This window comes from Muscardinus avellanarius (assembly GCF_963383645.1).
Source record: "Muscardinus avellanarius genome assembly, chromosome: 12".
Lineage (NCBI taxonomy): Eukaryota > Metazoa > Chordata > Mammalia > Rodentia > Gliridae > Muscardinus > Muscardinus avellanarius.
In genome coordinates, this window is record NC_137798.1 from 77,040,158 (window position 1) to 77,066,692 (window position 26,535).

General features: G+C 44.2%; 1 protein-coding gene across 1 annotated transcript in view; it reads left to right on the plus strand.

The window, feature by feature from the left end:
- Positions 1-26,535, plus strand: part of RGS6 (regulator of G protein signaling 6) — a gene marked incomplete at both ends in the record, with an annotated part of 626,537 nt that overhangs the window by 546,195 nt on the left and 53,807 nt on the right. The window contains 3 exons of the mRNA XM_080707173.1: positions 3,625-3,723; positions 4,799-4,860; positions 20,190-20,300. Of these exons, the coding sequence (XP_080563299.1) occupies positions 3,625-3,723; positions 4,799-4,860; positions 20,190-20,300 (272 nt within the window). The remainder of the gene's footprint in view (positions 1-3,624; positions 3,724-4,798; positions 4,861-20,189; positions 20,301-26,535) is intronic.

The following is a 26,535-nucleotide window of genomic DNA, read 5'->3' on the forward strand; positions in this document are numbered from 1 at the left end:
AGTGGCCAGCCTGGTCCTTAGAAGCTGGTGAGGGAGTTTCAGTCCAGCTAGATTGTCCAAACTCACCATCTTGTCCAACTGTGAAGGACTCAGTGATCACTGAGTTTCACTTTTCTAAAAGGGGTAGTAACCACGAAATACACATGAGGACCACACAGTGCCAGCATCCATAAGTCCATCCACCGCACCCAGGACCGTGCTGTGAGAGAACACGGCTGGGCTCCATGCTGCCGCCAACCTCAAAAGATTAGAAAAGACTAGAGGTGTATCTCCACCTGCTATTCTTTCTTTCTTTCTTTCTTTTTCTTTTTCTTTTCTTTTTTTTTTTTTTTTTGCGGGTCTGGGGCTGGAACCGAGAGGCATTTGACCTCCTAGCTACACCCCCTGCCCAATGTTTTATTCTTTATCTTGAAACAGGGTCTCACTGAGTTGCAGAGGGTCTCACTAAATAGCTGAGGCTGTCCGCGAAACGCAATCCTCCTGTCTCAGCCTCCCAAATGCTGGGATTACAAGCGTGTGCCACCACGCCCGGCTTCCTCTTTCTTGTAATGACCAGTTATTCCTTTTTCTCACTTTCATACACACACACACACACACACATACACATACACACACATACACACACACACACACATACATACACACACACATACACAGACTGAGTAGCCTTTCTCCAAAATGCTTGGAACCTTGGGCTTTATTTGTTTGTTTGGTTTGTTTGCTTTGTAGTATTGGGGATTGAACTCAGAAGCATTCTACCTCTGAGATACACCTCAGTCCTATTTTGTAGTCTTTATTTTTGAAACATCATCTCACTAAGTTAGGAGGGCCTCACTAAGTAGCTGAGGCTGGTGCAAACCTGCAATTCTCCTGTCTCAGCCTCTCAAGTACTGGGAATACAAGCATGTATCACCACGCCTGGCCAGAAATATTTGTGATTTGGGATTTTTTTCAGATTTTGGAGTATTTGCATATATATAATAAGATATCTTGGGGATGGGACCCAAATATGAACACGGAATTTGTCTATGTTTTATATGCACCTTATATGCATAGTCTGAAGGTAGTTTTATATGATTTTTAAATGAGCCTGTGTTTTGGCTATAACCTGTCCCATGAAGCCAGGTGTGGAATTTTTAATTTATGATGTCATGTTGGAACTCAAAAGTTGTGGATTTGGGGATATTTCAGACTTTAGATTATAGAATATTTCTATACACACATATACATTTGTACTTCTTGAATCTACTTATGTATTTTGTTTGTTACTGAGATCACACTACACCCTATATTATATTTTAAGTTATTAGTTTTGAATACCTTCATTAAATCATGAAGGGCAGCCAGGTGTGGTTGCATACTCCTATAGTCCTAGTACTTGGGAGGCTTGAGACAGGAGGATTACAGGTTTGAGTCCAGTCTCAGCAACTTAGCAAGGCCCTCAACAACTGGATGAGACCCTGTTTCAAAAATAAAGAATAGCCGGGTGTGGTGGTGCACGTTTGTAATCCCCGCACTTGGAAGGCGGAGACAGGAGGATCGCGCAGGTTTGAAGTCAGCCACGCTGGCTTAAGAGACCCTGTTTCCAAATTTAAAAAAAGTATAAAATAGGTCTGGGAGTGTAGCCCAGAGGTAGAAGGGCTTCCAGGAACCCCAGTACCACCAAAAAAGAAAGAAAGAATGAAAGAATGAAAGAATGAAAGAATGAAAGAAAGAAAGAAAGAAAGAAAGAAAGAAAGAAAGAAAGAAAGGATAAAATAGGAGCGGGGGGGGTAGCTCAGAGGCAGAATGCTCCTGGGTTCAATCCCCAGTAACACACACACATACACACACACACACACACACACACACACACACACACAGCCCTAATCCTAATTTTCCAAAGTTTTATGGAGTCACATGTACCTTCTGTGGGTCCCTCTTGAGTTTATAGATTTTAGCTACACACCACAAGCCCTTCAGAGCTTTATCTCTTTCCCCAAACAAAGATCATCCTTGTTTATAACACTAGAAACAACTCTAAAGGGAGCTACAGCTGTGGACATAAGGCCAGAAATCTACTTAACTTAAAAAAGGAAAACGTATATGTTGGAGCGTTGAGCCTATGCCCTCTGCTAACAGCTTCATAGTCTTTGGTCTAATTTTCAAATCTTTGATCCATCGAGTTGATTCCTGTGCATGGTGAGAGGTAAGGATTTAGTCCCATCTTTCTACAAATGGATAGCCAGTTCTCCCAGCACCATTTGTTGAAAAGGCTGTCTTTTCTCCAGCGTGTAAGCTTGGCCCCTTTGTCAAAGATCAATTGCCTATAAGTGTGTGGGTTTGTTTCTGTATCTTCTATTCTCTTCCATTAGTCTGTATGCCTGTTGTTGTGATGATACCATGCTATTTTTACTACTATTGCTCTGTAGTATAATTTGAAGTCAGGAATTGTGATGCCTCCTGCATGGTTCATATTGCTCAGATTACTTTGGCTATTCTGGGTCTTTTCTTTCTCCATATAAAATTCATGACTTATTTTTCTGGGTCTATGAAGAATGTCATTGGTATTTTGATAGGAATTGCATTGAATCTGTGGATTACTTTTGGCAGAATGGCCATTTTGATGATATTTATCCTGCTGATCCATGAGCAGGGGAGATCTTTCCAAGTTATTCTTCAATTTCTTTCTTTAATGTTTTAGGGTTTTCATTGTAGAGAACTTTTACATCTTTGGTTAAGTTTATTCCTAGGTATTTTATTGGTTTTGAGGTTATAGTGCATGGAATTGTTTTCTTTATTTCTTTCATTGTGGATTCATTGTTAGCATAAAGAAAAGCAACTGATTTCTTTAGTTTGATTTTGTATCTTGCAATTTTGCTGAATCGGTTAATCAGCTCCAGTAGTCTTTTAGTTGAGTTCTTTGGGTCCTCTAGATAAAGGATCATGTCATCTGCAAACAAGGATAATTTTAATTCCTCTTTTCCTATTTGAATTCCTTTGATATCCTTCTCTTGTCTTATTGTTGTGGCATATGTTTTCTCTAATATGCCCAAACTAGGAAGTATGGTCAACCTGGACACTCATTGTTAGGAGGGGGGAAAGGGGGAGGGGGAGGGCACCAAGCACTGTGTGAATGTATGCCATTTTCAATATGATCAACACAAAAAATAAAGTATTCCTTTGTAGTGTGAAAATAAAAAGGGAAACCTGCAACCCTGCCACCTCAATTTTGTGCCAGGTAGGCATGTCATCTGCTGATGAGCAGGAATTGAGAGACTCTTTTGCATCTAACCTTCAGCAATCATTCTTGAACTTTCTTTTGCCTCAGAATCACAAGGGGCATTTGCTAAAAGTGCAGGTTCCCAAGCCGGCCCAGTTGGTCTGGGGTGGGGCTCAGCCATGTGCATCTTTACCAAGTTGTTTCTCTGCGGACGGTCCATGGACCATTTAGTATCAATAAAAGGAAGGATTTTCTAAAAGATTTAACACCAGACAGGAGGAGGGGCAGAGAGCCCATCATTGGAGAAGTTCAGAGTCTAGTCACTGGGGTCTCAGGGGGGATTGGGTAAGAGTCCAAGCGAGTGAAGCCCAAGCCACCCTCAGCTCTGATTTATACCTTGCTTCTTCTTCTTCTTCTTCTAGTCAGTGTATGGTGTGACTGACGAGTCCCAGTCTCAAAGCCCGGTGCACATCCCCAGCCAGCCAATCAGAAAAACTACAAAAGAGGACATCCGGAAACAGGTGAATGAGAGGACGGCTGCACTCCCAGGAGGAGACGTGGCCGCTTCAAAACCCCTTTAATGTTCCCTCTGAAGACCCCGCAAGCCTTATGTGCCTGCAGACCTCCATGGAACCCAGCTGTGGCTGACTCCAACTTTTGAGTGCCCTGTGCAAATAGTCCATAGAAGCCTGAAAGAGAAAATTTTCCTACCGCAGTTATTAAAGAGGGACATAAATGAGTTCTCCCAATGCTGGGGTTTGTGGTTCCCACTGACTTCTGGGGGAGCAGCAGAGGGAGGGGCTCATGTCCCAGATCCTTAAAATTGTAATGTAGTTGCAAAGCTCAGCATCACCAACTCTATTGCCACGATTCCAATGGAAAGTTTAAGAATAATTCTCATCCCAATGGCATCTCAGCGTTATTTGGCTTGATGCTATTTTCTTTCAGAATGAGGAGCACAGATCAGCAGAGAATAGCCCATTATAATGCTTCCTTTGATATTTTCTCATTTTAAGGCAATGTTAGAGTCTTCTCTTTATGTTATGCTTTACTGCTCTCTGATGGGGATGGGCAAGAGTAAGCCTTCAGGTGCCTTCCCTTGGCAAGCTCACTACTAGGAGGGGAAGAGGAAAAGATATATGCAGGTAAATGGAGAATAGTTATTTGATGATTCCAGTCAAGCGCGCTAACACATGGAGATAATATATGCGTGAAGGTGGGTAGGGGACCGGTCATGGAGGCTCAATCAAAACGGGTTTTTTTTCCATACACATATTAGGTGTCCATGCTGTGACTGAGCTTTGTAGATTAGACATCGCCATTACGTTTGGGGAATAGCTCTTGGGAATCAAGACTTAAATTACAACTCAGTGAGGGTGAACACGTGACAGGGGCTGAACTGTAGAGTCTGAATGTGAAGTGTGGTAGAGATCTCCAGAGGCAAGTCGGTGGCTGGGGTGAAGACCTGGGGGGCAGGAGACATCTTCCTAGAGGAGGTGTTTGAGCTTGGTAGAAATGGGGGGTTGGGGTTCCGGGGATGAAGAGGAAAAATCAGTTCTATTTTGTTCTCAACATCCCTATTCTCTCTTTCTCCAGATAACATTTTTGAATGCACAGATTGACAGACATTGTTTAAAAATGTCCAAAGTGGCTGAAAGGTATGTTTTCCCTCCATAATACTGCTGCTTTCTTTCTTCTTAGTTTGTTTTTGTTTTTGTTTTTTGTGGTACTGGGGTTCCTGGAAGCCCTTCTACCTCCGGACTACACTCCCAGACCTATTTTTATACTTTTTATTTGGAAACAGGGTCTCTTAAGCCAGCGAGGCTGGCTTCGAACCTGCGCAATCCTCCTGTCTCCGCCTCCCAAGGGCAGGGATTACAAGCGTGCGCCACCACGCCCGGCTTGATTTTGTTTTTTGTTGATACTGCTATTTGAACTCAGGGGCATTCTACCTCTGAGCTCCACCCCCAGCCCTTTTCAGTTTTTAGTTTGAAATAGAGTCTCACTAAGTTGCTAAGGGTCTCCGACATTTCTGAGGCTGGCCTCTAACCTACAATTCTCCTGTCCCCTCAGTCTACCAAGAAGCACTGAGCTCACAGGCCTGGGCCACCATGCCTGGCTCTTCTTAGTTTACAAGGGAGAAATGTTATAGGGTGGTTGTTAACAAGTTATGTTCAACTTCACAAATTAGGCTGCAGTACTTCTTAAACTGATGTGTGAAAAACCACAGGCTCTGTGTGCATGCCGTTAAGATACCAGGCCTCCGTGAGTGAAGTCAGGAAGGGTCCTGATGCTAAAGCTTGGTGGTGGGGGTAACCCCAGGACCTTGTCAACCAGGCACCTTTGCCTTCAGCCTCTTGATTAATTCAAACAGAACTGCTTTCTTGTCAGCTATAAAATGCCCAGACTCACTTTATAGGTGAAAGAAAGAAGTTCTATGCGCTCTTTGAGGTGCCAGCCACATAGACAGGAAGTGACAGGATGCTCAGGAGTGTCCCTCCACCCACACCATGGACCACAAGACTGCATCGCGTCAACTGTGAAGAACACTCGGTGCCTCCCAGCGGCCTGACTTTCACACGAGCTTCTGCACCATGGTGAGCACCGGCAGCAAGCACGACGCCGTCACTGCGCGGGAGAGTCCATCCCGTCAGCTGAACACTTTGGTTTTGAAGTCTTTGATGAGGAGAGGAGACCACCTGGAGAAACTGGGTGGAATAAGTCTAATGGGGCAGCCCAGACAGTCTTCCTTCTGCTGTAGTAGCACAGTGGCCAATTTCTGGAGGAATCTAGGGCTTACGTAGGGTCTTCATGTTTATTGGGTGTCAGAGTCACAGAGTCCGTTAAGCTCCACTCATACAGGGGGCTTGACTGTGTGGTTCACCTGTAAGCCGTCCTCTGCTAGTCCCTGAATAAATAGTCCCTGAATAAATCCACATCTACTTACTTTCTTTCTTTCTTTCTTTCTTTTTTTTTTTTTTTTTTTTTTTGGTGGTACTGGGGTTCCTGGAAGCCCTTCTACCTCCGGCCTACACTCCTAGACCTATTTTTACATTTTTATTTGGAAACGGGGTCTCCTAAGCCAGAGCGTGCGTCTGGCTTCGAACCTGCCTGATCCTCCTGTCTCTGCCTCCCAAGCGCAGGGATTACAAGCGTGCGCCACCACGCCCAGCCACATCTACTTTCTAAACAAATAACTATAAAAGGAAGCTTAGAAAACTCCCAAATCAAAAGCCTGAGTTAACATTCTGCCTTCAGGGCACCAAAGACATCTGTGGACTTGGACTCATGTCCTTGGCAGCTTCTTATATCTATTCCAGGGCATTGGTCATTGCTTGTTATATTTATGATGTCCAGTGCATGTTAGGATATTTAGCAACATCCCTGACATCTACCTACTAGAGGCCAAGAGTACCCCCCAGACTGCTCATAACAACCAAAAATGTCTCCAGGCAATGTCAGGTGCCTGCAGCAGGGTGAGGTGAAAAGTCACCCTACTGAGATTCACTACCATGCTTGTTTTCCCTGGAGGTGGCCAGTGGCTGTAACTCCACTTACACTCAGATACCAGTTATTCCTGACTGCCGTAACAGCTGCCTCCATAGGCTGCGGAGCTATTGCATACCCCACTATTATGCTGTGGGGCTCCGGCCAGAGCACCAGGCTCTGAAAGTGCTTTTCAGGTCCCAATGTGGCTGCATTTGCTCCAACAGAGCAGCAAAGAGTGAAAGAGATGAGATGACCTTCATGCTACTGGTGTAGCCTATGAGAAGCTATAAGCCTCTTTTTCTATGAAGGAGGGACAGAAAGGCTGTGCCAGCTTGTTGCAAGGTTGGAGTGCCAGTGATGCCAATGTCTGACATAGAAGGGAGTGCACACAGGAACATCCTTCCTCCAACCTAATTGCCCAGGTCCAGTGTTCTGAGCACCAGAATCGAGGTGAGGGAGGGGTTACAGATGGAAATTCCCAAGCCTTGCCCCCAGGGATGTGGGCTCAGTGCTTCCAGGACAGATCCAAGGAACTGGCCTTTTAGATAATCTTCAAGTGGATTGCTCCCATCTCTGAGGCTCTGGGGAAGCCATTGGCAGCTACTCAGATTCTCAGACAGATCCAAGGACTGGCAATGAGAGTCATCAGTTCGGGTCTTATCTTTGGGATGTGGAGGAAGAGCCTGAACCAGTCAGCATGAGGCGGGTGGACACCTGACAGGTGTGCTGAGGCCAGGGCAGGGGGAGCCCAGGTGGGGCTGGGGGCGGAGCCTGGCACATCCTGTTGTTTCTTTGTTTGCCTGCTTTTGGGAGGAGCCCACCTGGCACACCTAATTGTGCCTGAGAGCTGCTCACATTGAGGGATTATTCTAACCACCAAATGCTTCCATGCAGCTGACCCCAGCAGAGCCGGGATTTTATTCCCAGCAGCAATAATTGGCAACTTTTCAAGGTGACAGGAGGGTTTTTCATTAGAGCTGCAAGGAAACTCCCAGATAGGGAGGGGAGGGACAGGAGCCGGGTGTTCACAGGAGATAAAGCAGCTGGGAGCCTGGTCTGTCAGTGGCAGATCTTGGAGGCCAGCAGGGTGGCGCTGGCAGCCGGCCAGAGGAGAAAGCTGAGCTCTTTCAGGTGGGCCACACAGCCCTCCCAGATCTGTTTTCCCTGAGCCTGCTCCAGGTGATAAGTGGTAATTAGTCAGGCCCACATCCCCCTAAGGAAAGTTCCCTGGAGATTTTCCTCTTCATTCCCTGAGAACTAAAAGTGTGAAGGCGGGATGCAGTCCTCCTGCCTCAGCCTCCCCAGCACTAGGATTATCGGCATGTGGTGTGCACCACCATGCCCAGCAGCCCATTCCAATTTTCAGTCTTCTATCCATCATCCCCATGAACACTCAGACACCCCTGAAATGCCAGCCTCCTCGTGGCAACCAAGCTGCATTTTCTAGTCTGCCTTTGGCATTCAGAAGCAGCACAGACGTCTGTCTGAGGTATTGCCCAGTCTTTGTTTTAGAAGGTACAGTCCCCGCACACACAGACAAACTTTCCATTTTAAGTGAAAATATTTCTTAAGTACGTTTCATGTTCATGCCTTCATAGAGGAAGGATGCTACATTTCAGCTTATTTTTCTGGATGACTAGGACCCTTGTGATTTAAACTTCTGTTTATAACCAGGATCTTAAAATGTACCACAAGCTGCCTTCCCTTCCCTACATGGCTCTAGTCCATTATTTTATCATGTTCTTTGGGTCCTTGTTTCAGCTTTTTAGTTGTTGGTTTGTTTTCTTTTTCTTTTCTTCTTTTTAGAATTGTGTTGGTGCAATATTATCAGTTATAACTCGTGGTGAGATTCATAGTGATACATTCACATATGCAACAGCATCTCTTGGTGTGGCTCCCTCCTGACCCCATCCCACTACTCCAAGGTTGCACTATTCTTTGGTCTATTTCCTTCCTCAAGCCTCCTGTTGGCTGGTTTTCCCTGCCCATAGTTGTCGTCTCTAGTGGCCCAACCTCCTTTCTAACCAACATCCCCTTCCAATCTGTAGCAGACCAGGTGTATCAGTTACCAATGACTGAGTAGGAAAGCACTCCAAAATTTAGTGGCTTCAAGGTAACAGTCATCTCCCCTTATGCGCAGGGGATAGATTCCAAGACCTCAGTGGATGCCTGAAACTGCAGATAGTGCTGATGTACATATAGATACATAAAAGTTGTATGTATAAAATGGTTTATATACAGATAAAGTTTAATTTATAATTAGGTACAGAAAGAGATTGGAAATAAAAATTATAACATATTATTTTTTCAGGTTTATAAAATAACCTTTATTTTTTAAAGTTAATATATGCCCTACAGGAAACAAAAACACAAGAGGTAAAGAACAAAGCCATCCAGTCACAAGCATCCTAGTTGGCTGTGGCCTTCCACTCCTGTGTACACATACACAACATGCCATTTGTGTGATCAAGATCGTAGCCTGTATCATGTATGGTGGCACATGTAATCCCAGTACTTGGGAGCCTGAGGCAGGAAGATCACAGGTTCAAGTTCAGCCTCAGTAACGTAGCCAGGCCCTTAGCAACTTAGCAAGATCCTGTTTCAAAGTAAAAAATAAAATAGGGCTGGGATGTAGAAGTAGAATGCCCCTGGGTTCAATCCCCAGTAACACATTAAAAAAAAAAAAAGAATGCAAAATCTATACATTTTAGTTCCAAGTTGTCTGATTTTTTTGTTTGTTTTTGCATTTCCCCAGAGGCTTCACCCCATCCGTGGTGGCACTGAGCTCTGCCACAGCAGCCACAGGTGTCCCGCCACCCTGCCCCCACACCGAGATCAAGATGTTTCATTTGGTGTCTGCTTCTGTACTTAGCTCATCCTTACCCTATTACTGGGAGCCATTTGTGTGTCACAGCTGACTGCCGCATTGATTTTTAAACATCATCTGGGTTGCCCATCTCTTGAGATTGCTGCTGCTCCCTGAAATTGGCTGCTGGTTCCTCCTCTGCCTCCTGACCCCCAGTGATCATGAAATGTAATTAATAAAATGAGATAAGACAGCAAGAGACTGGATACCCTAAGGCTCTATTAAAAACCTGCTAGGGTGATAGGAACCTGTGAACTTAATGTCTAATGATAGATTGGGGGAAAGGGAAAAGGAGGCCAACGAAGTCGTTACAACTTTGCTTTTGTGTGATTCCAGAAACCATGGCATCCTTGCTTCTCCTCAGCCTATTTTTAGGGACAGAAAAAAGATCTGAGATTAAAAAAAAAAAAAAGATCAGAAGCCAGGGTGACCCTATCCAGACCAGGATCTGGACTGTGTAGCACGTGGGGCCAAGGTAGACCTGGCCTGGCACAGTCTCTTCCTTCTGAGGGTTGGATTCTCCCTTCACGTCCCTGCGCTCGTCCCGCATTCCTCTACTGAATATGCTTTCTCTAGGTGATGAGCAGCTGAGGAGCTCTTTCCTGATATTCTCTCTCCTTCCCGCCTTCTCCAGTGTGAAAAACTACTAATCGATTAGTTGATCAGTGGAGCCAAACCATCCTCCTCCCTCTGCAGTGCCGCTGCTCGTCCTCTCTTTCTTGTCACATCCTCGTTCTGCTCCAGTTCCCTTTCACCAATCACAGTTTACCCGAGGGGAGGCTTCCCTGGAAACTCACTCCATCTTCCCATCTTCTGCCCTCGGTCTCGGGCATCCTGCTCGTTTCGGGCTCTTGACGCTTGAGACGTGGGATCGTGTCGCCGGAGGGGGACAATGGTCACCACCACGCCATAGTGCTTTAGTCGTCAGGCCTTGTTCTCCCTTAAATCCTGGTTTCCAGAGTGGCAGGTGTACCTCTCTGTCCTTTCTTCCTGGCACTTTATAACATCAGTCAAATGCTTTCCGTCTTCTCCCCCAATGGCTCTGCAAACCAAATTCCAGCAACCTGCCCTGAGCTCTGAGATTTCCTCCCAGGGATCTCTCCGTCCATGGTGAATAGCAACTCTTTTTCCTCCAACTCAGTAGTGTGTGTGTGTGTGTGTGTGTGTGTGTGTGTGTGTGTGTGAAATCACATAAGTTATAAAAAAGATTGTGTCATTGTTATTATTAAAGGAGACACGATGAAATCTAAAACTTTTTTTCCAGATTTTTTCAAGTGGCTGGACTAAGAATTTTCTAAATTCCCTTTATTTCCTTGCTCTTCAAGTTTATCAAAGGAAGGCCCTAACCACATTCTAAATTGGGGAGGTTTTAATTAATAACCGCCTAGCCCCCATGACTGGTTCATGGAGTTAGAAACTGATATTGCTCTGAGCTCTGTGCTAACATCTTGCAATTTAATGATCTAGAGAACTGTTTGTTATTTAATGACATCAGTAGGTGTTAAATACTCTCTACTAAATGGCTGACTGACCACAGAGTGTCTTCCTGGCAGCACCAGGTAGATTTTTGCCACCAGCTACAGGGCAAAGGGGCAGGAGGATGTGGACAGACAGAGCCTCCAACTCTGCATCTCCACGCAGGAGCCAGTTCAGCACCTCCATGATGGTCAGTAGCACATTTGCCGAAGGTTCATAGGCTGGCATTTTCTAATGACGTGAGAATTAATCTGAAATTAAGAATCCCAGATACCAATCAGAAGGAGCCAGGGATACGGGGACACGAACTGTAAAAGTGCTTAATGATAATCATTGTCCCTAATGGACTTCCTCTGGATGTCTTACATTCATTTTCTCCTTTCTGTCTTCTCCTAATTCTTCTCCTGTGCCATTCACATCCATCTATCCATGGACCACTCCTGAGCTGCTGTGGGCTGGGCATCCTGCAAAGCCTCCCATGCCCCTGCGTTTTGTTTTCTCATTGGCATTTGCTCTTCTTCCCTGAGTCTTTCTGCACTCATTAGTATTGACTTTGAATACAAATAGTACTGTGTATTGATCAGGGCTGCCTCCTTCATTGCCTGCCTGGCTTTTCCTTTGTGTTGTGCCTCCTGAGCAGACCTGGTTCATCCTTGGTCCATGCGCCCCATCGGACACTCACATTTTGGGGACAGGGAGCCTGTCTTGTCCATGGCACAGAGGGCTGTGTCGATGAACTTGTCCACATTTCTTCTACATTCACTTCCATTTTGACTATATTAGTTATATTCCAAGCAAAACAACCCCAAGGTGAACTTGGTTCAGCAAAAGAAGGCATATACTGGCCGGGTGTGGTGGTGGCACACGCTTGTAATCCCCGCGCTTGGGAGGCAGAGACAGGAGGATCATGCTGGTTTGAAGCCAGCCGCGCTGGCTTAAGAGACCCTGTTTCCAAATAAAAAAAATATAAAATAGGTTTGGGAGTGTAGCCCAGAGGTAGAAGGGTTTCCAGGAACCCCAATACCAAAAAAAGAAGAAGAAGAAGAAGAAGAAGAAGAAGAAGAAGAAGAAGAAGAAGAAGAAGAAGAAGAAGGAGAAGGAGAAGGAGAAGGAGAAGGAGAAGGAGAAGGAGAAGGAGAAGGAGAAGGAGAAGAAGAAGAAGAAGAGAACGACGACGGCATATACTGGAGCATATACTGGCTCCTAGAATACAAGGAGGGGCTGCAGATGGAATCCAGGGTGCACAACAATACTGCTGAGCTCAGGAAGAGATGCAGGCAGGGCCAGGAGTGCCTCCAAGACACACTCTTCATCTCTGGTCCTGCTCCACTCTCCACACGGCCTCAGTCTATGTTAAGAAACATGACTACCTCTAGCCCCTGCATTTCTGACTGTATAGGTTCCCTGCTGTAGCTGGAGAAGGTCCTGCTTGTGCCAGGTGTCTCTTTCTGGACAGACCAACCATGGCCAGGAACAGAGATTACAGATTGGTCCATGACAGCCCCTGACATAGCTCTGCATATGAATCAGGGTACAATTGTCAAGAGATAAGTAGGACCAAGCAGAAACCCAGAGGTGTCTTCCATGCATGCTCACCCATTTGAGAGGACTTCTCACCACCCAGGATCTTTTTCTGCTTCACTCAGATTCCCAAAAGACCCAGTGTAAGGTCAACAAAGCAAAGCATGTTCACTGTATTCCTAGGTAGTGCTCTGTCTCCCTTTGAACTTCATTTCATGCACTGGGCACCCTCGAAGCAAACCCCAACTCCTTTTGATCTAAGCATTAAGCTTAGACCTTATCCTAGGTAGCCAACCCTTCATTTCCATCCTCTGTGTCTCTGCTGGAAGCATTAGCTCCCAAGCACAAGGCCCCTCCACCCTGGAGGAGACAGACAAGGTAGTTGGGCAGTCCTGGCCTTGTGCCTTGTGATGTTTCTGCACAGTCTGATGGTATCGAGAAGCAGAAGAGCAGACAAACCACCTTCCCTCTCTGCCCAATGCTGGGTATCTCTCACCTCCCCTCAGTCTTCTGCTACTCCAGTTGCGTGAACCCTGTCTGCTATTCTCTTTGGAAAGATCAACCCCATCCCACCAGAGCCAGAACAGTTGAGGCAGCAGGCTGGTAAAAGCCCAAGTCACCCATAGGAACCTCCAAGAAAATGTGGGTTGCTGTCTTCTGTCTTCTGCAACATACCTGTCTTTTGTTAAGAGTTTCTCTTAAAGCCCTGAGACATGCCTAATTCTAACGGTTCAGTAGATCCTACATCTATCAGTAAAACGCATTAAAATACTCGTGCCCATATGATTTTAGTATTTTCTTTAAGCCTTTAGTCAATTTTATTTATATAATTAAACAAAATAGGTTTCCCTTTGTCAGTATAATACATTTCCTTCTGACCAGTACCGCCCATTGCTAGCACTGGTTGATGTGTGACCATACAGACTTTAGCCACGTGCCTTGATTCCGATGGCAGGAATTTCTGTAGGGAAGTTCACACTCCTCTCCCCGTGTGTTTCCCCACAGTCTTTCCTGATGCTTGTCTGGACCTATCAGAGAGGGTATGATGCGGGACTAGGTCACAGGAGCAACTCCATGCATGCCCATTGATATTGTAGCTCGTGCTCTCAACTTGCTACAACATCCTGCCCTGGGTTCTCAGCAGGAACCACATCACCATAAATCTCACCCCTCCTCTCCCACCCACTTCTCTAAAGATGTTCCCAGATTTCTCCAACAGGGACATGGCTGGGAGCATACGTTTCATTATGACATGGGCCATCACCCATCATGTAGCACTTTCTTTTTTTTTTTTTTTTTTTTTTTTTGCAAGTCTAAGGATGGAACCCAGGGGCATTTGACCTCCAAGCTACATCCCCTGCCCTATTTTTATTCTTTATTTATTGAAACAGGGTGTCACTAAGTTACAGAGGGCCTCACTAAGTAGCTGAGGCTGTCTATGAACCGCGATCCTCTGGTCTCAGCCTCCAAAATGCTGGGATTACAAGCGTGCGCCACCACATCCGGCTCTCATGTAGCACTTTCTGTCTCCTTAGTGGCTCTCTGCCTCCATTGCCTCTCAGGAAGGGGACCTTGCAGGCTCCCCTTGGTACCGTGTGCTCACCAAGTTCTCATCCCAGTCTCTCCTAAGCCTGCCCTGTTCTCCTCTGTACCAGTGCTCATTCGGGGCTCCAGCTGAGACCCTACCCCTGAAGCCTGATCTGCCTAGTTGAACCCAGCCTTCTCAGGTTGTAAGTATTGCCACACAAAAGTTCTAATTAAAAATTAAAGACAAGCTGGAGAGTCCAGTAAGGTCCCCAGACAGTCTCATGAAAATCTAAGGAAGGATGGGAGAGGGAAAGAAGAAAATTTATGTTCTTCTTTAGGGAAATTTATTCCTGGTTTTAAAAAGAAACTCCTCATAATATGTAATTAGCTAAAAGAAACCCTACCTTTCACCCTGGGCTGCCAAGTGGATATCTTTTATTTGAGATGGCAAGGAAACTGAGTCTGAGATCACTGCAGTTGCCAGGGCGGGCATCCTGGGGTCCTGGGAAGAGAGAGGAGTCATGGGGAGCCTTGTCCTATGGACAGGGTGCCTCATATCAGATGTGACCATGCCATGGATGTCCGCATGTTTTTATAGTTAGGAGACCCCACAATATGCCATCATAACTCAGGCTCCGGAGTACCTCAGTGGGTCCCATCATCCCTTGAATCAGGATTCAGGCTTCCTGCTACAGACTGTCATTGCACTGATCTGAGCAAAGGTGGTCAAATGTGCCCTCCATAACAGTCAACTTCTTTTCTTATAATCTTTGTAAAGAAATAATACATTTGTAAAAAATAATACACCACCTTCCCCAAAAAATGATCTGTCCAGGTCCTAACCCATGGAGTCTCTGAACGTGACCTCATCTGGAGAAAGAATCCTTGTAGATGTACTTAAGGATCTTGATTAAATCAGGCTGGATTGCTCAGAAGAACCTAGACCCAGTGTCTAGACAAGAAAGAAAAGACGAGACAGGAGTAATGAAACCACAAACCAAGAACTGTTGGAAGCCACCAGGCACTGGACAGGTTCTCTGCATGAGCCTTTGAAGGAAGCATAGCATGGTCCTGCTGACTCCTTGATTTCAGACTTCAGGCCTCCATTACTCAGTGTAAACGTTTATTGTTTGAAGCCACCAAGTTTGTGGTGATTTATTAGAACAGCCCTAGGACATTAATATATTCCTCGATATGCCACCCTATTTCTTGCAGGAAGAATGGAATTAGCCCAAGTGGCAAAGGAGATATTCTTTAGCACAGGCAGAAGCGCAGTCTAACCCTTCTGGAGAGCCTCCTTGCCTGCTCATTCTGCCTGCAATGCTGTGAGGCTCTTACTGATGAAGCCCTGGCAGGCAGGATGATGCCTGGTGGGAGATTTACAGGACAGACCACACGCCTCCATTGGGTGGCCCAGCCATATATTTTATGTTAGTATAGGACTTCAAGATTCTTTTGAAATGCTTCTCAGTTTTTCAATACAGTGGCCCCAGAAGCTCAACTAGGCCATTATGTACCATATGGTACTAGGCCATTATGTACCATATGGTGAGCTTAACAAAGACCAATGACTAAACCAAGAACTAAAGTCGAGGCTCTCCAACTTGGACCACTGCTCCATCCACTCCACTAAAGGATGCTCTAATGCCTAGGGTGGCAGGTGGTTCCAGGTGTCAGGAAATTTGCAAGCATCTTTAAAACCAAAATTAGCAGCAGCTCCTTCATTTTGATTTGAAGAATAAAACACTGAGCTCCTCAGAAAAATAAGGAATAAGATGTGTCTCTGTATGTTAAACTTTACCACGTACTTGAGTCACCTGGGAAATCTTATTGAAATGCAGATTCTGGCCTCATTGTCTCTGGCAGGGCCTGAGAACTTACCTTTCTAGCAAGTACCCAAGAATGATGGTACTGTTGCTTTGTGTATCACACTGTGAACGGGAATGAGATGGAGCCCCTGCCTGACTTTTTGTGTTTTCAGTATTATTCTAGCTGACCCTGCTTGCCCTCTGCACGGCAGAAGTAGGAATTGTGGCTTTGACTGTGCTTTTATAGAGGTAATTGCTGACATACAAACTAGTGATGCTTAGAAAAAAGTTTTATTGTGGATTGATAACTATTAAAATATCCATATCTTTGACCCAACAATTCTATTTAGGGATGTGAATTCCAAATAAATAAAACAGAACATTGAAAACTCTATACAAACAATGGTGTTCCACTATAGCACTAGGTATACTAAAAGATAAAAATTAAAAAGTCTATATCTAATATAAAGGAAATGATTATGCAAATTATGATAAAGTCAATTAAGACAATACTGTGAACATATCTCTATCTTCTCTCTTTCCCCCAAATCACTTGTTAGTAAAACCAATCAAAATGATATGGACTTAGAAGCTCAACAAGTTAATAACCTAATGGTTTCAACCAATTTTCCTAGAAAATCTATGAAAATGGGGGCTATAACCACAGGCCCTTGTTGCTCTTTTTGTAATGTTTAAGTTTTTTCAATGGGCAATCCTTTCAGGAGCCTGGAATACTTTAAAACTTAATCAAAAAGAAATTCGATGGGGACAGAGTGATGGACATTATACTCTATGTGCTGGGAGCAGAAGTATTATAACCAAGTAAACAAGCTTGCCCAAAAAAACCTGGCCTTGACTCTAGAAGACCCCAGAGATAGTGAGAGGCAGAAATGAGACTTGAGGCTAACAATGGAATGGGTGAATCTGTTTCTGGAGGCGTCTGAGCCCTACATCCCCTATCCCACTAGAAAATAATCTCTCCCCATTTGCCACCACCCCAGGAGGTGGGCAACTTGTTCTCTGAAGAAACTCAGCCACATAACCTCAGAACTCAGGCACATCAGACATCGTAGGGGCCCACTGAGAACACTAGAATTAGTGGAAGCTCTGTGTACTGAACTCTGGGGCCTGTGGGGATAGAGGCGTGTGATGCTCTCCTCACCCATCAACCATCAGAGTCACATCAGACAAAAGACGACTCAACAAGAGGAAAGCATAACATGTGTACATGACATGGGAGCCTTCAAAAGAGAACGCCAAAGGCATGGAAAACTCTGTTTGTATGCTTTGGTTACCTGGAGAATGGACAGAGATGTGGAAATGTGATTGGACCAAAGGTAATAACTGAGAGGGAAATGAGCAAGGCATTATCTGTTCAGACTCTCCTTGGCCTCTCTGTGTGTCCTTCCTTCCTCCTGAGTTCAGGGCAGGAATGAGGATCCTTAAGGGAGAAGGGAAAGAGTGACCTTCCTAGGTTTCATGGTGTGCTTTGGGGGAAAAGAGTCGGGGAAGAAGAATTCTGGTTTCTATGACTTACTTCATGGGAGAAAAAGGAACAGGAGACATGAAGACAGGAGAAGGTCATAAAGACCTTGATTCTGAGGCCCTTCCAATCTCCTTTAGTTCAGAGGGCTCATCAGGCCAAAGTGCCATCCTCTGGGACTCAGGCTCTAAGCCCCTCTTTGCCCGGCAGCAGGTCTCCAGGAGCCAGACCTATGTAGCCATAGGCATATTACAACTGGTGGGCCAACTCTACCCCGTTTTCTGTTTTTACAAAGAAAGTTTTATTGGAACACAGTCCCATGTATTCATTTATGAATTATCTGTGCTCCCACCACAATAGAAATGATGGTTGCAACAGATACTATCTGGCTCACAAAGCCTAAAATATTTACTAACCTGGGTCTTGCAGAAAAAGCTAGTAAGCATGACCCCTGCTTAAGGAAAAATAGATGTCCCCAGAGGAGAGACTCCACATCCTTCATCTGCAGCCATAAAAGGCAGGCTGGCCACGGAGCCCTTGGCTGACATGTTCTGTCCACACAGACTGAGCCTCCAAGTGGGTTTCAATGCTTCACTCTTAAGCACAAATGGATGTCCAGATTTTCCAGACACATAAGGAAAGCCCCAGTGTGAAAGAATATTGTTTACATGAACAAACAGAAGAAAGGAACTTGGAGGAACCAAAAACAATCCAACAAATGGAAGAAATTCATGATAAAAATAGAGAATTAAGCCAGGTGTGATAGTGCACATTTGTAATCCAGTACTTGAGAGGCTGAGACAGCAGGATCACAGGATGGAGACCAGCCTCAGCTACTTCGTGAGGCCCTCTGCAACTTAATGAGACCCTGTTTCAAACTAAAGAATTAAAAAATGGGTTGGAAGTGTAGCTTTGAGATAAAATTCCCTAGGTTCAATCCCCAGTACTGCAGAGGGAGGGAGGGAGGGAGGGAGGGAGAGAGAGAGAGAGAGAGAGAGAGAGAGAGAGAGAGAGAGAGAGAATTAATATCCTCTGAGATGGGAGAAGGTATTTGACATTAAACTAGGTAAAACAATAAACAAAACTGAACTCTAGAGACTCAAGGGAGTGACAGCCCAAGTTTTAAAAGCCGATAAATAGGTTGAAAGGTAGTCAAGCAAAAATCCAAGGAGATGAAAAGTGGGAGGGAAAATTAGATTAACAATTGGCAGTGTCCAATATGTGACTAAAAATAATTATAGAACAAGAAATCTAAGGCAATAACATTAGCAAATAACAAAATTTCTGGGAAATACATATTTTATATATTATACATTGTGCCCACCATAATGAATGAAACAACCAATAAGGGGCTATAATAAAATTTTGAAGCATTTTATCAATAAAGTGAAGAGTCTAAGTTGACATAGAAAAAAGAAACTAAACAAAAGAACAAGAGTTAAAGTGGATGCAGACTCTCAATAGTAATAGTGGAGTGATGCCTTCAAAATTCTGAAGAAAAATGATGTCAACATAATAGTCTATGCCCAGCACTATCAATTAAATATGAAGGTAAAACATCTTCAGATCTGTGGAGATTCAAAATATTTGGCTCTTACGCATCCTTTGTCAGAAAACTACTACAGGATATGTTCCAACACAACCAAAGAGTAAAGTCAAGAGACAGACATGTAATCCAGGGAACAAGAGCTGAACATAGAAGAAAAGGGACTCCCAGGATCGTGATTTTGCACCAGGCCTATGGAGCAAACAGGTTTATTGGAGCAAGAGAACCAGACACTGTTTGGAGGAGAAATTATAGGGGACAGAACTGATTGATTATCTAATATGTTTAAGATATGGAAAACTTTTTTGCTCAATGTTTTATATATTTGTTAAAACATTTGAAAAAAATAGTATGCTACTAAGCTCAGCAAAAGAACAATTTTATCTAGTTTAATAATGTGGACACTGATCATTGGTTAAAAAAGAATTATTATAATTGTCTATTTGGAAGATCATTTGAGTTGTAGACTAGGTTCAAGTAATGAATAGAAACAAATTCCTGTCTAAAACTGATAAATCAAGAATCAGGATGAAAGCATATAGTTAAAAAAAAACATACAGGTAAGTGCAAGAAGGAACTGAAGGTAAAAAGTAGATCCTTCTGTGAGAAATAGAAGAACACAACCATTGCCTTTGCTTTTTTCACATAAAATCATTTAGTACTATTTGATTGTTTTAACTATTTTTAGATTTACGTTATGTTATGTTAACATATCTACTAGATAGTAGTTATAACTAAGTTGCTTTTTGTAAAAAATGCTTCTGTGGACTCCCTGAGGTATGCCAGAATTTAAAACACTTTGCAGTAAGGAAGCCCTCCACTTGGGAATGCTGGGCCAGCAGCCAGGCCGAAGGGTAGTGCCTTCTGCGTACCCCAGATGCCTTGAGACCCACGGTCTTTGTGGGAGGGTGATGCACAAGCGGGTTTGGACCAGTGCACTAGCGTAAACAGGGAGAGACACACGCAGACTCAGGTAAAGAGTTAAACAAGAGAAAGAAGACATTAAATGCAAATGTATACTGTGAGCGCAACAACACGTAACTGATGTTGTTCTTAATGAGAAGAGAATAAGAACAAATAAAAACAGTTTGATCTGGCAGAGGTAGGAGTGGAAATATTTCTTGCTTTTAATTTAGAAGGAATAGGAAGACCCACAGGTTTTAGGCCAACCTCAGACACTTAGAATTATATGGTGACAGCCATCCTTTTGGGGGAAAAGAGTTCAAGTTCTTCCAGGAAATGAGTGGCCTTCTTCACTCTTCTTCCCGCAGCTTAATCGCCTACACGGAGCAGTACGTGGAGTACGACCCTTTCATCACGCCAGCAGAGCCCTCTAACCCTTGGGTCAGCGATGACATCACTTTGTGGGACATAGAGATGAGGTAAGGAAAGGTCTGAAGGTTTGGGAGTGGGAGAGGTGAGATCATGTGATTACCTGTTTCCATATCTTAACTCGACTCCTTTTATTGCTGGAACTAAAACCCCGCCAGTAACCTCTGGACTGAGTTCTGCTTGCTCACAATTTCCACCGCCTTATGGCTTTGATTTGTACATGGGTCCCTTGTGGCTTCCCTCCGACCTCTCTCTGACCCTTTTTATGACATGCTAACTGGGATAGTCCCTTGTAATTTCCCAGTTCTAGATGCTGGAAGGAAAGAATTGCTGGCCTGATTTGTTTTCTCCAGGGTAGACAGTGACAACAGTACTAGCTAACTGTGGCTCCATACTGCCATATCACCTAGTAGGCATCTTCCATTGAATCCCCTCAACAGGTAAGCAGTATGGTTCTCATTGTGGAACAGATGAGGATACTGAGGCACAGCAACATTAATGAACTTGCCCAAGGTCACCTAGCTAGAACTCTGCAGAGTTGGGCTTGGAACCCAGGCAGAGCTGAGACTGTCAGCACTTTGAACTTGTGGAGAAACTGGCAGCAGTAATTCTAGCAACCGGGAGCTCCTTCCCTGGGAGGGAAGCAGGTGTATTGACTTAATAGCTGAGGAGCTGAGGCCCAGAGAGACTTGGGCTACTTTGAAAACTACAGGAGATGCACAAACAATCCTGTGCCCTGCACCTTCCCCAGCCCCAGCCCTGGCCCTTATCCTGGCTCTGGTCCTCTGCCAGGCGACTTACTTCTGTTTTTATTTCTCAGTCACTTTCATCTTCGCCTCTGCTTCTGCTCTCTTTCTGGACTCTTACTCTAAAATGGAAAAACCTTAGGAAAATTAATAAAACGTATTGATGCTCACTATGAAAAGTTTAGACTAGCCAGATGTACATAAAAAGTACTCTCTTCCTTCAATCTAATATCATCATCTTCCGGGGGGGTGGGGAATCTTTGTGTATAGCCTGATGCCCTGGTTCCCAGCCTGCATCAGGGCCACCAGTGATTTGGGTGGTGGTCTGGGTTACCACAGGGGGGTATAAATTGTTGGAGGAAACACAGCAGAGTTTGACATGTGTCAAAGACTGCATGAACTACTGGCTCGGGGTAGTTTAATTTCAACATCAGCATATTCCATCCTTGTCCATGATGTCACATCTTTATAAATCTAGGTTTTCAGAGCAGTTGTAGTGATTTAATTTTTTAAAAACTATATAAAAATTAACACGGAGGAGGGTCAGGGTCTAACCGATTCCAAAGTTTGAGGAAATGTATAGTACCCAACAGGTGCACATTGTAATTGTTTAAGAATGAAATAAAATATTTTTTCCTTCAATTTATGTGCATTTTAAACAGGGACCAAGTTGCTATGACATAAATTTATATTAAGTTGTTTGGTCCTGACTTAATAAGCAAAACTGTTAGGTATTTCTTTTGGCCCAGGGGCACTAAGGGTGAGACACTAAAGGTGCCATGAGCTCAGAAAGTTTGGGAACCCCTGATTTAGTGTCTTTAGTCTACTGATTTTTATGCTTCTAAACTCTCCTACTCCTTAGCATTATATACATTATCTAATATTTTTAATTAGCAGTATATCACAGAAATCCTTCTTGTAAGTACATATAGATCCACCTTGTCTTTTTTAAATGTCTGCATAATATCCCCTAGCATGAATGAAATAAAGTTTATTTAACCAACCCCTGGGTCATAAATATTTAAGTCATGGGTTTTTTTTTCTTCTTTTCTTTTTTTTTTTTTTTTTGGTGGGTTTGGGGGTGTACCCAGGGGCATTTGACCTCCAAGCTACACCCACTGTCCTATTTTTTTATTCTTTATTTTGAAACAGGGTCTCACTAAGTTGCAGAGGGCCTCACTAAGTAGCTGAGGCTGTCCATGAACCAAGATCCTCCGGTCTCAGTCTCCCAAATGCTGGGATTACAAGCATGCGCCACCCTGCCCGGCCAAGTCATGGCTTTTTAAATAACAGAAACAATGCTTCAAGGAACATCCCTATACACAAGTCCAAGTATTTCTTTAGTACAAATTTTCTGGAAGTAAAATCGCTAGGAATGGTATGCATATTTTAGTTTTAGTTCATACACCCAGATTCTTCTTGAGCAAAACTGTAACAAATTTTCTCATGCCTTTGGTTTAAAAGTGTCCTCTTCCCCCACATACTTAGTGATCTTTTCTTCTTTGCAAATCTGACAGGTTAGTGGGGGAAAAAAATCTCATTTACGTTCTTTAATAATGTACTCGCGAATCTTTTCTCCTGTTAGATAATCGTTCTTTTGTGACCTGCTGGTCCTTGTGTCCTTTACCCATTGTTCAGCAGGTGTGTTTTGCTTTGGATATTGGGCTATAAAACAGTCACATTTTCTTGGATCATTATTGTAGCTTTTCCCTCAGAGTTTGTTTTCTGAATCTCTTTCTTTTTCTTATTTCTTCTCTGATTTGTGTTTCGGTTCCATACTGGCTCTTTTTTACTCTAATTTCTGTTCTAGTCAGTTGCTTTTGAGTGGTTCCGTTAAACATGTCGCTAATTTATACCACAATAGTGAAGTGTACAGAATTAAAAGTAGAAGCCTCCCTTCACATCCTGTTCCTCTGCAAAGGTGTGCTTACTTGATATATTCTAAATCCACATTTTGAAAGTTCTGCTTCTATAAAGAGTAAAAGAAGAAATCCCACGTAAGTTAGCATCTTTATTTTTTCATTTATCCTTATCACATGACTCAGGTAGTCTCTCCTGATTTGATTCAAGAATTTAAATCTTTCTCTAACTGGGATTTTTATTTTGCTTTTGTTTTTTTGTTTTTGTTTTTGTAGCACGTGGGATGGAACCCAGGGGCATTCTACCTCCAAGCTAAACCCCCAGACCTATTTTTTTATTCTTTATTTTATTCTCACTGAGTTGCAAAGGGCCTCACTAAGCAGCCGTGGATGTCCGTGAACCATGATCCTCCTTTCTCAGCCTCTCAAATGCTGGGATTACAAATGTGCACGCCTAGCTCTAACTGGTTATTTCTTTTGTCTTTCTGTTTTTCTTTCTTTTTCTAATTACTGCTATTTTTTTTTTCACTTTATCCTCTGCTAGAAGTTCTGTGCCACTGGAATGAAGCTGCCACTGGGATGAAGCCTCTTCTTATATTTTTCTCAATTAGAATTTCTGTCTCTTAGACTTACTATTCTGTATTCAAAGGAGAGAGATTCCAGAATTGCTTTTCAGAGTCCCCAGTTTGGGTTTCAGTGGCATCTAGTCTGTGATTTTATACTTTAATGAGTTTTTCTCTTCCCGCTTTATATGAGGGGGAAAGTGAACAATCCCGGTTTTATTTCCAAGACATCCCTATAGTTCTCGTTCTGTTTTTTCTTAGCAACCTCTTCTGCTCTGTTGATATTTATCCTCTTGAATTCCCTGGAGGGCAATATACACATTTTTCCATGTTTCATGTTTTTTCATATTTTCGTATCTCTGCTCTATCCCTGCCACCTGGTCTGTCTCACAGGGGGTCACTGATCAGAGGGTCTTTGTTGCCAGTCAGCTAATGATTCTTTCCACAGCCCCAGGGATTTGGATGACTGCTTTTTTTTTTTTTTTAATAAATGAAGGTCTTTGCTTTCAACCCTGGGAGTTAATAAAAAAAATAATAATAGTGTCCAGTCCACCCCCTACCCTGCCCCAGACCAATTAATTCAGAATTTTTGGTCATAGAACAGTGTTAATTTTTTTCCAAATCTCCCCAGGCAGTCTTGGTCTAGAAAGACTAAGTCAGTAGCAGTTAAAAGCTCACTCAGCAATCCTGTGGGTCAATGGTTTTCAAACAGTGGTCTTTAAAGAAAGCAGATGCCCTGAGGTGGCTCTGGGCACTCGCACTTTAGGACATTCTGGGATGCCTGTGGCTTGGGAGCTCCTAGCACCGTCCCTGGGTCACTCCCAGCCCCTGTCCTCTGAGCAGCTCGGGTAGCTTTGAGGCTTCTCCTGTTGTCTTAGTGGGTGAACACAGGTCATTTGCAAGCGTTCCCCTCCTGGGTCCTGGGTGTGTGGTCCAAGAACAGACTGAAATAACAGCCTCATCAGAGTGAGACTGGAGGGCTCCGAGTCCTTGGGAGATAGTGCCCCACTTGTTTTGGCATGACATCTCTGTGGCCAAGGGCTCTGCTCTGCTTCAGGCCCAGATAGAACTTCTAAAGCCCCTCTGCTCCCTACCCATAGGGCTTCTCAGCAAGTCTACTCTTCCCCCCCCCCTTCCCCCATGATGGGTCCTAGGGAACCCAGTTATCGCTGCTGAAGCCAGTCAGACCAACAGGAAAGCTGGAGTGTCTTTGGCGGTCTCCCCACATTGTTGAGATGGGTTCTCTCTATATATTTGTATGGTGACCTCTAAGCTAGCTGAGGTACCACCTTTGGTCTTATTGCTTGTATCAGAAGCTGGACAGAAAATATCCCTCTTTACCTCACAAACCCTTTCTACCTGTGCAGCCTGTCCAACATTTCTGAATTTCTTCCATAAGCCCCCTGTCTAGTGGCACCCACTGCCTCGAGCAGTGCATCCAGGGAACTTGAGTCTCATGTGTTCCCTCTTTCCCCCATGGCTGGCTCCCCTTCCCCTTCCAGCCTCACTTGGCATTGGTGCCACTTCCTCAGAAAGCTTTCTGTGACCACACAGACTACAGTGGCTGCCCTGTCCCTCTGGTTGTTGCATATTACACACCACCACCACCACCAGCCAACCCACAGTCTACTTCCTAAGAGAACTCACAACTACTTTAGCATCCAGACCTCTGGCAATAGGTACTCAAAAGTATAGGTTGGATGGAGGATGGGTGATTCTTTCTTTGGTTGTTTCATTGGAATTTGAAAAAGGAGGGGGGGTGACGCATGAACTTAATTCACCATGATAAAAGGAATTTCCTTCTTTTTTCTTAAGTCAGCAACAAAGCACATAAGAGTTTGGGGAGGTGGTGGTCACCTGGCCACTTGGTTTATCCTGACCTCTTCAGCACTTTACCCCCAGGGGGCGCTATCCCCCAAATGCTGCAGTTCTGCTCTTTGTGTTTAGCCTTTTACTCAATCCAGTGCCTCACCTAAAGCAGCTACAGGGTCCTGTCCACTTACACGCAGAATCAGGTTAGGCAGACACCAGTAAAAGGAAGCCCCATTTCTTCTCCCAACAGATCATTCTGCCCTGCTCAGGTGCTGGATGCTGGCAGTGCTGTTGGGCTCCATGCCAGCCTCACGCTTCAGCCTACGATAGCTTCATCCCCGACATAAAGGCAGAAGATGGCCAATCAAATAATCAAAAGTTGTTTTTTTTCTCAGTTTCAGTTTAGTGCAACACATGCGTCTTGAAACCTACTTTGTGCTGTGTCCTGAGCAAGAAGTTCTCAGGATGCGAATGTAGCAAAATAAATAAAAGCTTCCATCTTCCCACCTGGCACGAAGATTTCTCCTTGCTTAGCAAAGGGCATTAAGCCCCTTGGGGCAGAAAAGCGGCCCCCAGGGCAGGGCTGTTGGCAGAGTCAAACACAGAGTGTGATCCCGTGCCAAGGTAGAAATGAGATGAGTGTGTGTCCTGAGACGGGGGAGCAAGGGATAGTGGGGAGGAAGGGAAGGAGAACAGCGTGGTGACCACAGAAACCATGTCATTCCTGTGCAAGGCCAGGGCAAGTCTAGCAACCGGTCACCACGGACTTTTCAAAAACAAAAATGTTTTGACTATATGATTTGTATTTTTAATATGATTATTATTATTATTATTATTATTATTTTTGCAGTACTGAGGATGGAACCCAGGGACATTCTACCTCTGAGCTCCACCCCCCAGCCCTATTTTTTATTCTTTTTATTTTATTATTTATTTATTTATTTATTTTATTTATTTATTATTTTATTATTTTATTTTTTTGGTGGTACTGGGGTTCCTGGAAGCCCTTCTACCTCTGGGCTACACTCCCAGACCTATTTTTACATTTTTATTTGGAAACAGGGTCTCCTAAGCCAGAGCGCGCGGCTGGCTTCGAACCTGCGCGATCCTCCTGTCTCTTCCTCCCAAGCGCGGGGATTACAAGTGTGCGCCACCACACCCGGCTCTCTTTATTTTAAAACAGGGTTTCACCGAGTTGCAAAGGGCCTCACTAAGTAGCTGAGGCTGTCGGCAAACCGCGATCTCCTGTCTCAGCTTCCCAAATGCTGGGATTACAAGCGTGCGCCACCACGCCCAGCTACTTGT